Source organism: Frankliniella occidentalis, unplaced genomic scaffold, assembly GCF_000697945.3.
Source record: "Frankliniella occidentalis isolate FOCC.00 unplaced genomic scaffold, Focc_3.1 Scaffold65, whole genome shotgun sequence".
Taxonomy (NCBI): Eukaryota; Metazoa; Arthropoda; class Insecta; order Thysanoptera; family Thripidae; genus Frankliniella; species Frankliniella occidentalis.
This window is the reverse complement of record NW_026267195.1, coordinates 632,544-645,414: the sequence shown is the minus strand read 5'-3', so window position 1 is coordinate 645,414 and position 12,871 is coordinate 632,544. Positions and strand designations below refer to the sequence as shown.

General features: G+C 40.3%; 3 protein-coding genes across 3 annotated transcripts in view; 2 read left to right on the top strand and 1 right to left on the bottom strand.

The window, feature by feature from the left end:
- The window catches only part of LOC127749556 (uncharacterized), a 5,791-nt gene extending 5,415 nt beyond the window's left edge, over positions 1-376 (top strand). Inside the window, exon 2 of the mRNA XM_052268194.1 lies at positions 283-376. Coding sequence (XP_052124154.1) covers positions 283-376 — 94 coding nt within the window. The remainder of the gene's footprint in view (positions 1-282) is intronic.
- Positions 350-3,921, bottom strand: LOC113208758 (PX domain-containing protein kinase-like protein). The gene is made up of 10 exons (XM_026425917.2): positions 3,772-3,921; positions 3,261-3,449; positions 3,060-3,156; positions 2,744-2,976; positions 2,415-2,658; positions 2,081-2,323; positions 1,786-1,994; positions 1,613-1,693; positions 1,402-1,537; positions 350-1,312 (listed from the first exon to the last, which is right to left on the bottom strand). The coding sequence occupies exons 1-10, from the start codon at positions 3,871-3,873 to the stop codon at positions 1,098-1,100; spliced, it is 1,749 nt and encodes a 582-aa protein (XP_026281702.1). The 5' UTR covers positions 3,874-3,921; the 3' UTR covers positions 350-1,097.
- A 388-nt stretch (positions 3,922-4,309) lies between these two features.
- Positions 4,310-11,294, top strand: LOC113208769 (Fanconi anemia group D2 protein). Its single transcript, XM_026425931.2, has 16 exons — positions 4,310-4,890; positions 4,965-5,104; positions 5,181-5,320; positions 5,409-5,618; positions 6,411-6,600; positions 6,668-7,080; positions 7,186-7,396; positions 7,540-7,852; positions 7,965-8,251; positions 8,346-9,444; positions 9,518-9,751; positions 9,839-10,064; positions 10,156-10,345; positions 10,426-10,575; positions 10,654-10,821; positions 10,897-11,294. Exons 1-16 carry the CDS (start codon positions 4,392-4,394, stop codon positions 11,155-11,157), a joined length of 4,731 nt encoding a protein of 1,576 aa, XP_026281716.1. The 5' UTR covers positions 4,310-4,391; the 3' UTR covers positions 11,158-11,294.
- Positions 11,295-12,871: the final 1,577 nt, after the last annotated feature.

The window sequence follows — 12,871 nt, the reverse complement described above, 5'->3', positions numbered from 1 at the left end:
AAAATCCTGCAGATATATAAATTTTTTTGTACACTTAACTTCATTTAAAGACAAACCACATGAAACAATAACAGAAACTAATTGAAGTCTATTATGTAAGTTTGTGCCCAGAAAGCAAAGCATTCAATATCACATGATCACATTACATGATTCTTCAATTTTTATGGATGTTAGGATCGACCCCCTGTGAAATTCTATTGCTTGCAGGAACTTGAGCCATAGAGTTTAATATAAATTCGCGTTACTTTACATTACCTCCATGTCTAACTTTTTTTCTGGCAGTATAAAGAATGGATTGAATGAAGAAAGGCTCATCATTTTGACTAGCAGCATCACAAACAATCACATGTTTCCAGCATCACAGCTTTCCTTCTAAGATTTATTACACTAAATCGAAGCCAAAAAGAAGACAACAAATTACTGAAAACCTTGGCACAATCAAGACAGAACATAGAACCACACTATAATCCTGAAGAATTACAATACTTCATCATATTTTTGATTCATTTTCCCTTAATTTCTTTGCTTTATCAGATTCCATCAAAATTGGTAATAATGAAACCTTTCTTTTCAATATTTCAGTCAAATGTCTTACTGACTAGAAAATTTGAAATAAAGGAATTAATATTTCAGCATCATTGCTAATGAAACTTTTCTTCAACATGGGATATGAATGTACCGTAATGACGTCCCTTACAAAAGTGCCCTGATAATAATTTTTAACCTGATAATAGCACAACAATTAATTAAGTGTGTTGCTGTTGATTTAATAAAGTGTTTTGAGTTTGCTTGATGTTACGTGCAGAAATAACAAATGAAACTAACAGAACATACAATTTAGGATAAAGTCAAACTGACTATGTAAATAAAAAACAAACTAAGAAGCTAGCTGAAAATATTAAACACAAAGGCAAATTCTTATCACAATTTTCTTCTACTTCCCTCATTTACAAGCACCAATATTATCCAGCAATTAAATCAAATAAAGAGAAAATACGAACAGTGCCTAAGTCAGGTACAAGGCAAAAATACACTCTCAATTGGGAATCCCCAAACAAGGTTGAATCTACTATTTCTCATAAAATGTAGGACCAATGTTACCTTGGATTACTAACACGTCGGAGATTGGACTTGTTAAAAGCAGAGATGGAACTAAGGAGAGCAGATCTTTCTGGAGCAACTACAGGTGAGGTTAGTGCTGAAGGTGGGGGTGGAGGGGGAGGGACTGAGCTTGGCGTTTGAACTGGGGAAAGTGGTGAAGACAAGGATGGAGCTAAAGGTGCAGCGAAGTTTGTAAGACTATCATTTCTCCCTGAAATTACATCACATAAATATTAGGAAATAAAAATGGTACATGCTTAATAGAGTGTGTACACAAAAAATGCACTATATTTTCATTACCGTATGGTGGTGTCACAGTTCCTGCAGAGGTGGCTGTGCTGGTACTAGCCGGGCTGTCTGAACGTTCAGGAGATTTACCATTTACCGTGTGTTGACTCTGCTTTTGCTGCTGTTGCCTCTCTTTTTCCTTCAGTTTCTGCAAATTTTAAATCTTTAAAGAATAAGAAAGAGGAAAGACTGTATTGTACTCTAAAAAATCCCAACAATATACCCATTTCTGTTTCCTTCTCTTCTTTTCCTCTTCTGAGCTTAGCATCTCCTGAACTCTAGCAAGACGACGCTGGTGATGAACCTGTGAAAGGCATACACATTTGTATTGACGACCATAATCATAACAAGTCAGACTAAATTAAATGGACTAATAGGATAGTATCGGGTATTTACAATTTTCTGGTCTTGTCTCAGCCTCTCTTCAATTTTACAAGTTATAGTCTTAAAGGCTTCTTTAGAATGGCTAGGAATTTTGAATAATTGTCGAGTTTGTATATCTTCACCCATAGCTCCATTAAAAAAGCTGTGGAGCAGTAACTGCTGTGCTGAGGGCAGAGCTTCACGAAGAGCTCGTGGAGAAAGGAGTTGGTCCAATAAATCAGCTGCAAAGAAAAGAATTGTCATAATTTAAGTCTGGGAAAGAAAGCAAACAACAGGATCAAAGTTCAAATTGTAAAAAGAACCTCACCGAATGCTGGAGGGCAGTTAGCAGGCAACGATTCCAGACTTGATGCTTGCAATGGTCGACCAAATGCCATCTCATATAGCAAATGCCCAAAGCAGTACATATCAACTGATTGCAAGTTGTCAAGTCTACGATGCTGAATGACAAAAGGCCGGTAAAAGCCTGGCAATCCCAAAAGGCCACCTTCTATATCTAGCAGTAAGGCTCTCCCATTTTCTATGCAGACATTTCCAGCATGAAGCTGACCTGATCAACATAATAAAAATGTTAAAATTACAATAAAATTGACTAAGATTTAATAGAAAATTATGTGAACTAAACCAAAAAGATGGTTTACCATACGGAACTCCTTTATGATGTAAAATGGCAAGTATTTGTAAGATCTGACAAGAATATAATGCAATCTCCCTGTCACTAAAGGGATAAATTTGTTTTGGATAAGCATACTTTCTGAGAGCAGAAATACGCAGTTTGCTACCACATATTAAATCTCGAAGGGATCCCTTCTCAATAATGCGCCTGACAACTAGGCACCCTATTTCATTGCAACGAAAAAGTTCAATGTTGATGGCGACAGGTGCCTATAAGGTGGGGAAAAAGGTACATTTTACAAATACTGGATTGAACAGGTAAACAAGTGATGCTACATTTAAAAGGCCACAAAACCTGTATGGTTGAGAGCACTGTCAATGCAGATTGTAGTTGAGTCGTTGGAATAGTCATGTCTGGACCATACTCTGTCCAACTTAGGAGAAGTTCACAGTTTTCTTGATTTGGAATGTGTCTCTTGATGGAAAAATAATGCTTCCGTATGCGCCATCCAATATCTGGAAGTGGCCGCTGTACTTCCCACACAGGCTCACCTCGAAGAGCAAGAGAAACAGAATGGAGAGCGGTTTCTAAAACAAGAAAAAATTACTAGATAGGTAATAAAAGGAGGATAAGAATATCACAAGACTTCTACAAAAAAATTAAATCATACCATGTAAGGCTGATGGGTAATGATCAGGATCAAGAAATTGTTTCACAAGAAATGAGGATGCTAAAAAAGGGTTTTCCTGAATTGTATTTAAATATTTCTGTAAGGAAAAATAGAGTAAATAGAAACATGTGTATGTAAATTCATCTTTAAGAAAAAATCTTTTAAGAAAAAAGATTATGTCACAAAATGTCTGATACATACCTGAAGCCCAGCTTGTCTCTCGGCAACAAAATGGGGATCCATATTCCCAATCAACCGCTTTGGTGGCAACAATAAATTAATACCAGCCACAGACAAGAGACTATTCAGAGCCGCAAAATCTCGATAACGTTTGTTGATGTGCCAACATTTTTCAGGATAAAATCCTCTTTGGACCTTTATATTATATTCCTGGAAAACCAAACAAGATTTTAACAATCACATCAATACTATGGTGATTTGTTGCCATATTTCAAAAAATAGGTAATTATAGTGATAATCAATAACAATCTAATCAATTTTTAGTTTCAACGACAACTGACACTTATTATTTAAAAAGTCCTCTAAACCAAAAACAAAACAATCATATGGGTTGGACATCGTAGCCATTTGACAGCGTATGAGAACAGCTTAAGAGCTTATCAGAAGTTTGCTGCAGCTTGATGTGATAAAAAATTTCATTTTCAGAAAATGTCATGAATGGGCAATGATTCCGGAGACAAAGGTAACTTACGGTGTGCCCATGGATATTTTGAGTGCTCTCCACTGTACATGTCAACACATCAGTATCATCGAGTAAGCTCCTCAGTTGAACTTTCTTCTCGAACACAGCCATAGGTATTGGGATATTGCAAAAAATGAGCGAGACATGAGGTCACTGCGTATTCAATGTCACGTGAAGTGTTATCAAGATGCCCAATATTCTGTCACAAAGATTGGCACAACATCAACACAACAGACCATCACAGCTGCCATCTTGTGATGTCTGGAACGAAAAGGACAACAAAAACAAAACAATGAAACAAAAGATAACAGCGAAGGACGTTTGCTACCAACTTAACATCTTGAAATATCATTTTGAAATGCATAATTTAGAGCTGAACAGTGAAAATTTTACACATCACTTCGGCCAGGTGTTTATTCTATACAATGTTCAACAATTAACGATTGTAACTTCACCCTGTCAACTCAAATAAATGTTTACTTCTTACTTACAATTTGAAAAAGATTTTGTGATTGTGAGTACCGTCACCGTCCCGTTCTGGCGCGTATTCCCCATTTAATGCACGACGTTCCAGTTCACAAAGTAGAAATCTTGAGGTACTTTCGAAGATTTACCGTGAATGACGGAAAATGTACAAGAACCGTTCAAGAGGTTTGAAGCGGACAGCTTCAGCCCTACCTGCTGGAGCATCTTCTGTTTCAAATTTGGGCGAAGAACGGCAAGAACCGGACCCCGAGACGACTAACCAACAACAAAGGGAACCGCTGAAGGAACGAAGTCAGAAAAATATTAGGTCTGAATCGGACGAAATCGAAAATGATAGGCCCCCTGCTAAGAAGCCCAACAACCGAAATACCGACGAAGAGAGCACTACAGCCAAGGTTGAGTCGAAGATCCCTAAATCACAACCCAAGACTCAGCCTAAACCCAAAGCAGCTCCGATTACTTCTGCCAAAGTGAAACCGGGCGGAAGTAGGCAATCTCGAGAACGGAACAAATCAAGCATTTTAAACAATCATGTTGACATTGATGTTAATACCATGTACATGTCATTTCCTAGCAAATTTGAAGAACTGGTTACTAAAAGTGGATTTAAACTACAGGATGGCGACGAACCTTTTCTGTTGAGTTAGTATTATAATTTGAAATGTATCTCAGTTATGAGATTCTTGACATATTCTCATGGTTCTTATTTTTTACAGGGAAGGATCAAGCTGTATTTGTGCGCAACCTTACCATATTATTGTCAAAGAAAGAAGATTATCCTGAGGAGTTTTTGGAAGGACTTGAAAAATATGTTCAAAACAATGACAATTTTAGAAAAATGCTTCTTGACACACAGGTTAGTATTAGTGTGTATGAGTAAAAATGTTGCCTCTCTTGTCTTTGTTTATCATCAATCTTTATTATATTTCTAGACTGACCCAGAATTTGAGGATGCCCGTAGCTCTCAGCAGGATAGTCTTGTCCGAATGCTGCTCTTTGTTGACTCCATACAACCAAAGGTCATTGTTATGCTTCTTGAAAAATTGGTGGCTCTTATTCAGAGAAGTGAAAAGTAAGTTACATTTCTACTTGTATGATGCCTACTGTCTTTTAAAATGTTAATTTCATGTTTTAAAGCATTATTTGTATTTAATTTCTAGGGAAGTAGGTGATGACAACTTTCCATGGGTTGAGATGATAGTGAAGCGATTTTGTTTTCTTGATCACATTGTTGATGGAACAGCTCTATTTAATGACTTATTCCGTCTTTTACAAATGGCACCTTTATCTGTTCAACAAGAAATAATTTATAATCTGCCATATATAATGCATGCTGACGCTCATCATGACGAAGTTGCTGAAAGACTATTGTAAGTATTAATCTTCATTCATTTAAACAATTCTTTCATTCCTATCTATTTCCCTAAGAACATCTTGTCTCTTAAACTTTCTATGTGATGAGTATAAGGCGAAGATGAGTGGTGTGCTCCTAGACTTTTAGTAGAGCTACCCTTTGAAATGTGTTTCATTCTGATTGAAAGTTAAAGTGTGCTATTCTTCTCATATCTTTACTTTGTTAGTTCTATCATTTTCTACTAATTCATATGATGAATATAAGGCGAAGATGAGTGGTGTGCTCCTGGATTGTCTAGGTTTAGACTTTGAGTAGAGCTACCCTTTGAAATATGTTTTATTCTGATTGAAAGTTGAAGTCTGCTTTTCTTCTTATATCTTTACTTTGTTAGTTCTTTCATTTTCTACTAATTCATGTGATGAGTTAAAGGCGAAGATGAGTGTTGTGCTCCTGTTAATTCCAGTTTTGGAAACTATCAGTAGAGCTACAGTTTGAGATGTATTATACTCTGATGAATGTTATTTTTTAAGTGTAGGAGCTATATTTGGGGTTGAGAAAACCAGCAAACACATGCTTTCCTCATCATAAGTGTTATTTTTTTATTTTTTTTTAAGGTTTCATTCTTGTATTAGTGTTGATACTAATGTAAAGATGAGTGTTTTGTCCTTTGAAATTTTAAATTTTGCCCTCAGTTGAGCTGCACAAAGAGATGAATTACTATCTGAGATGGTACATTCAGTAAAATGTTAAACTAATTGTTATTTTATAATTACGTATATTGTATAGGACTATCCTTTTTTATTCCCAGAAATCTTATGAATTCCAAGAAAGATCTCACGCGAGCAGTACTTCAAGCCTTAGGCAGCCTGCCTTTGTCACCCACACAAAGTGAGGAAATTAGGAATCAAATGCTGGTGTCCCTTCAGAGTGCTCCAATTGAATTTATTCCTGACATTGTGAAGTTTGTATTTGACGAGCATTCTACCGACCACGATCAGGTATGGACCTTTCTACAGTTTGTGATTATTCTTAATTACCCCTTTTTTATTTGATGTCTTTCTGCAGATAATCAATGGTCTCAGAAACAGCCTTCCATTTACTAGGCTTCGAGAAAAACTTCTTGCTCAGAAGGCTACTCAGCAAACTACATTTGCAGCTGAATTTGCTTCCACAAAATCTCTTACTTTCCGGAATTTGCGGGGAGCTTTCTTGTCTATACCTTCTCTAGCAACAGCATGGCGTAAAAATATCAAAAGCATTCAGTCACCCAATGACCATCGTCCAATAGACATTATGATGCTTGTATTGATGCACTGTAAAGCTAGCAACCGCCGACAGCCTGTTGAAATGCTTTGGCGCAACCGCATTAAAACAAAAATGTTCACTCATTCTCTACTCGAAGAAACTTTTGAGGTTCTTCTAGTTGTTTTAAAAAAATATAAGGATGATGTGCTGAATGTTGCGTCTATTTTACTAAGGTATAGTAAAAATCTATATATATCTTGTTAATTTATCTGACTCTACTTCATTGTAATTGTTGCTAGCTGGAAATCCCCGTGATTTGCTTTATATTTCTTTTTCAGAAATTCTGACTCATCCATTCGTGAATTTGGTTCTCTGATGTTCAAACTATCTTTTGTACATTTTGAGTCACATGTCCGCCGACAAGTAGTATCTGAGCTTATACAACTGGTTGGGTCTGGTGAAACATGTACCCAAGTGGCACTTGACGTCATGCTTGAGTTGGCTAAGGATCACCTTGACAAACTGAGTAGACTCACAATTCTACTTCAGGTAAGATGCGCAGTTCAAATGGTATAACATCCATTATGTTTTGAAAATTAATTTGCACTTTTCTGTATTTGTAACTAAAAATCAGTGTACACCGAAGAATGGGTTGAATGATATTTTTTATTACATTACAATTTCATTTCTAGAATCTCCTGGAGAATATTGACAGACTTAGTCTTCAAGGAGTCAGGCAAATGATGGATCTCTTGTGCAGAATAGCATACAACCCTGATGTTGAGTCTGGTGCGATGGGCACAATAGGTGATAACATCTCAATAATTGTCCACAAACAATTAGCATCATTTGAGCCACAACTCAAGAGGAAGGGTGTGGTCACAGCTGTGATGATGTTGAAATACATGGCTACGTCACTTGATGATGCATCAAATGTCAGTTTAGAGGGCAGTAGTTTAGACAGCTTACCCCCAGGAAGGACTAAAGAAGCTGGTCAACTGCTTGGTAAGTAGTTACAGTAGTTGCACAAGCTGCCCTTGTTGAAGTTCAAATCTTTAATATTGTACTGTTCATTGTTATTATTTATCTATCGCCATCTAAAACACATTTCTTTTAGATTTGATGATGAGAAGTACACGATCATCTCCAGATGTACTTGGATACTGTCTTGATCAGTTATCATTTATGGTATACCGGTGTGACACATTGGACCAACTATTTCTTCAATATCTAGTTGATAGAATGGAAGATAAATTTATGGCTAGTTACTTACCTGACAGTGACACTAGTATCCCATCGACCAGTAGAGGCAGCTCTCTAGAGATACGTATGAGCGATCAGTATGGCTTAGATAAAGATTCAGAAGAACCAATTGCATTAGGAATAGGGATCCTTGTTCTGAAGGTGAGTATTAAAGAAGAATACTTATCTTTTTATTTTATAAATACAGTTTCTTCAGAATTTTTTTAAAAATGTATCTTATTACTTATTTTGACAGGATGCTCGTAATTCTAAAGAGGGAAGTGCCAGAGAGATCCTTGATACTTATCCACTGTTAGTCTTAAATGCTCTTTTCCGCCTATTGAGAGTTTTGAAATTTCGAGTGGGGGATGAAAGTTTAGAGGGTATTGACGCTCTCCTTGGATGTGCTGTCAATATGCCCTCACATGAAACCATTGTTGATTTCAACACACTCGGTCCATCCCAGCAAGCAGATGTTGTTGATTGCCTGTTCTATTGTGTAAACTGGTTCCGTGAAATTGTAAATGCATTTTCCAACACCAATATTGATGCTTACTTGGAGAAAGTTATGATTCGACTGAGAAATTTGGTTTCTCTTCAGAGTACTTTGGCCAGATTACTTGCCAATACAATGAATTATGTTCCTCCACAGTGTATGTTCTATGACAAGGTCAAGAAAATTCAATTTAAAGTCCCTTCAGACAAGCCCAAGAAGAAAGGCAAGGGCAAAGCTAAGAAGCCTACCAAAAAGAAATTAAATGAGTCAGCAGCTATTGATGATACATCTCATATTAATGAAGAGTCAGATGAAGAAGAAAAGGACAAAGATGAAGATAGCCTTGGCCCTGTAGATATTTCTCTTTATCGTAATTTTTTGCGTGAGCTTGATTTAGATGTATTTGTTTTAATGAAGCAAGATTTAGTGATGACACCACAACCAGAGCGGGGAGCTGATAGCACTCCTGACTTAGGACCTGCAGAGTTACGTTTTTTATTGGAGGACTACGTAGCCAAACTGGAACATTCCTTTCCTGTTGGTGGGGTGAATCGCTTCACTCTCATGAAATCCACAGGGGATGTTATGGGAAACTTTGCTATATGGGACCTCTTACCTATGGAAGAAAAAGCTTCTAATGCTATTTCTTTGCTCCCTATTTTGTGTGAGAAAATGGAGCAAATAGGAGAAAGCTGTAGAAATCTGTTGGATGCCAATGATGGCATTTTAGATGGCCCTGGAATGTTTGTTGAAGGAACAGCAAATGTGAAAATTTGTTTTGCTCTTCTTTTGAGAGCCATGACTTCAACCTTTGCCTGGAATGGATTTAATCATTCCCAAAACCAAGAACTGTTGTCAAGTGAGTCTCTAATATTTTATACTTTAACAAGTTAACTGTTTATCTGTATTAAATCTCCTATCTTTTTTTTCAGATGGTTTGAAAGTCTTAGCAACTCGAATTGATTCATCAAAGAAGCGATCATCCATATTTGCATTAATAGGAGAGGCTTCCGATTATCTTAAACGTTTTCATGAATGGGTTCTTCATTTAGAAGCTGGTGTTCATCTTGTTAAGTTGCTTCAAATTTTAAGTTCATTGTGGGATTTAAATGTGTCAAAGAGTTCTGCTCGGCAGACCAGGGTTAATCCTACCAGAGAAATCTTGAGTTAGTACATATCTTCCTCAGGTCATTATTTTTTTACTTTATGATTGTAGCTTATTTTAATTTTATTTGGACTATTTTGTATTACAGAGGATGTCTGCAATGCTTTTCTCCGCCGTCCTTGGTCTTCTTTGGATGGGGCCACTGAAAAGGGTATGGCATACACTATGCATGTGGAAACTTTAGCACGCATCTATTTTGACTGTGCTGAAGATAAATTAGACCTGTTGCAAGAATTAGTCCCCAAACTGCACAATGAGTCTAAAAATCTAACCAGCAAGGAGTCATCTTTTGAAACTTTCCCATCAATCAGCAAGTATGCTTGTCTTAAAACGAAACACCGACATTATCTGATCTCATGGTAAAAACATCTTGTTGAAACATCACATTGTTTTCCTTACTTCTAGATATAACTTTTATGTCTTGTGTAGAGTTATATATTCAACTCTTGCTAAGGGTGTTCAATCTGAGACATTAAAACAAGATTCATCAGCAGAACAAATTAAAGCTTGGACAGTAGTATTTAAAGTTCTGGAGGGTATGGTAGAAATCACTCAAGACTTCACAGGAAGGCCCTATTTGGCTGCTATGTTAAAAGTAAGTGTGTTTAAATTTCTCAATTAATTGAAGTTAAATTTAAAGACATAGTACCTATAACTTGATTGTTTCAATTTCAGCATGGTCAGATTCTCCTCAAGCTCTTCTTGGATAAGGGTATGCCTATTTTAGATGGTTCCCTTCGCAATAACACAGAGGAAGTTATGGCAATCTTGCGCAGTTCTCAAATAGCAACAAGATTCATTAATAAAATCTGCCTTAGCTGCAAGGTAAATTATTTTGATTTCATCATTGTACTCCTATCTTTATCAAGAGAGGTTGATAAAACTGTTTATTTTCTTCTCTAGACTAGTCAAGATTCAGCATTAACTGCCCACGTTCCTAAAATTAGAGGAACAATGGAAACATTTTTGTACCGGGTTAAGGGTATGTTAGCACTGAACAACATTCAATCAGCTTGGCATATGGGCAACTTGAAGAATCGAGATGTTCACAATGTAGAGATTTGCACACAGGTACACATTGACTCAAAGTCTGGTGGCTTATAATCTTACTTTCGTTTTACTTACATCATCTTCATTTCTTTTTAGGAGAGTAATGAAGATGATGAAGTGCCAGAGGATGAAGAGGAGAAGGATGAAGATGTCACTGGTTTGGCTTCAGACAGTGATGAGGATGATGACCGAAGAGTCAAGGGCAGGAAAAAGAAACACCATCAAAAGAAGAAACGGTCCAGACGATCGGGTTCTGGCTCTGAAAATGAGGATGAAAGTGAAAACAGTGAAGATAATGATGATGGTGACGATGACGATGACGATGGAGATAACACGTCTATCAGCACTGCATATTAATGTTAGTGTGGTTTCCTTTCTTAATATTTTTATTGTTATGCTTTCATATAGTTTTTCTCATTTTGCTTATTCTCGCTCTAAAATGCTTATGATATTTGTTTTAACCGCTTTGTTTTAAAGTATACTTTTAAAACATACCTATGTGTCTAATTTAAACATTTCCCTCCTGGAACATGGTCAGGAGGAGCGTAGGATCGTGCCCCCTCCCTCCCCTCCCATCCCCCCCTTTCCGTCCTTGATTCCTTAGTCTCGCCAAGCTGACCTTAACTGAAATGTTAACAGCGCGGATGGGACCCGCCCGGCCGAGAGCCGCGCTGAGCCTCCCCTCGACTTGAGCCCCGACCTGACGACAACCCTCGCCACCCCGCCCCGCCCCGCCAGAGCGCTAAACCTTGTCAGGTAAGTCGCTTCCCGTCCCCCATCCCGCCGACTTTGCTCGCCTTCATCGGCATTAGCCCTCCAGCCGCCAGCCTGCCTCACCTCGGCCAGCGTAGTAAAGCTGGGCTGCGTCCTTGAAGGCCGACTGTGGCTGCCCGCCCGCGCCCGGCCCGGCTGCGGCCCTGGGGTAGCGGGGGCGCCTCGTGGTTAGGCAACCAGCGCGACGCCGGCGTAAGAAACTTGCCCACCCTGCCGGGGGCCGTGAAGGCCCTGCCGACCTTGGGGCGGCCTGGTCCGGCGCGCCCGCACGTCCCACCTGGACTTCTCCGGCGGGACGGAAGCTTAAGGGCGGATATTGGCGCACTCGATCCCCCGCGCTGGGCCGCGCTGGGCCGCGCTGGGCCGCCCTCTGGGTGCGAGGGTAGTGGGCGGAGGCCAGACCCGGGCGTGATGACAGCTACGCTTTTAGAGGGCGCTGCCAAATCTCCTAATCTGATTTACCAATACACGAGAGGGAGGGGGGGGGCGGGGGAGGAGGAGGAGGGTAGCGTGTCGCCGCCGCACCACTTCCGTCCCACGGGCAGGCTTGCCAGATGTGGCGATCTGTCGCCAAAGTGGCGATCTGACGTCGGATTTGGCGACGAGAATTTCCCGAGTGGCGACGGGCGACGGAGGTGGCGATCTGGGTTCCTGAGTGGCGCTGAGAGTGGCGATTTGACCTGCCGAGTGGCGATCTGGCGCCCGGCCGCCTACCTGCTTTGGGGTTCGGGTTTTTTCGGGCCGCTTGGGGCCTTGCGGGCGGCACTGGGACGTGCGCCTGTGCGCCGAGGCGGGATTATCCCTGTTTTGTGTACATGCAGGCCTGGCACTTGCAGCAAGTGTTTAGGGGGAGGGGGGGGGGGGGTCGACCGACAATACTACTGTAGAGCCGGTGGTTGCGCGGCGAGGAGGGAAGGGCTTGAGCGGGGGGACGCGGGACGCCGCGCGCTGCCTCTGCTGTCCGGCTGAGAGGTGGTTTGGAGAGGGAACGACGGCGATGGCGGGGAAGAGGGGCCCACTTGCGAACTGGCTCCAGTCCACCCCCAAAAAACCGGTAAGGCTGAAGCCATGAGACTGGCATAGCCCGCTGTCGGCTCACAGTGCTCTAATACCGTTTTCTCGAGCCACGTAGGCTGTGCGCAAGTCTCCCGAGCCTGCTGCCCCGCTGCCACCCCCATTATCGTCATCGTTTCCTGCTCGCCCACCCCTTGGCCGCGGCGGTGGTGGTGGCGCCGGCGGAGGCGTCGGCCGCGGTAGAGGTCGCGGCCGCCTGAGCCTTGGGGAAACGTCCGCCCCC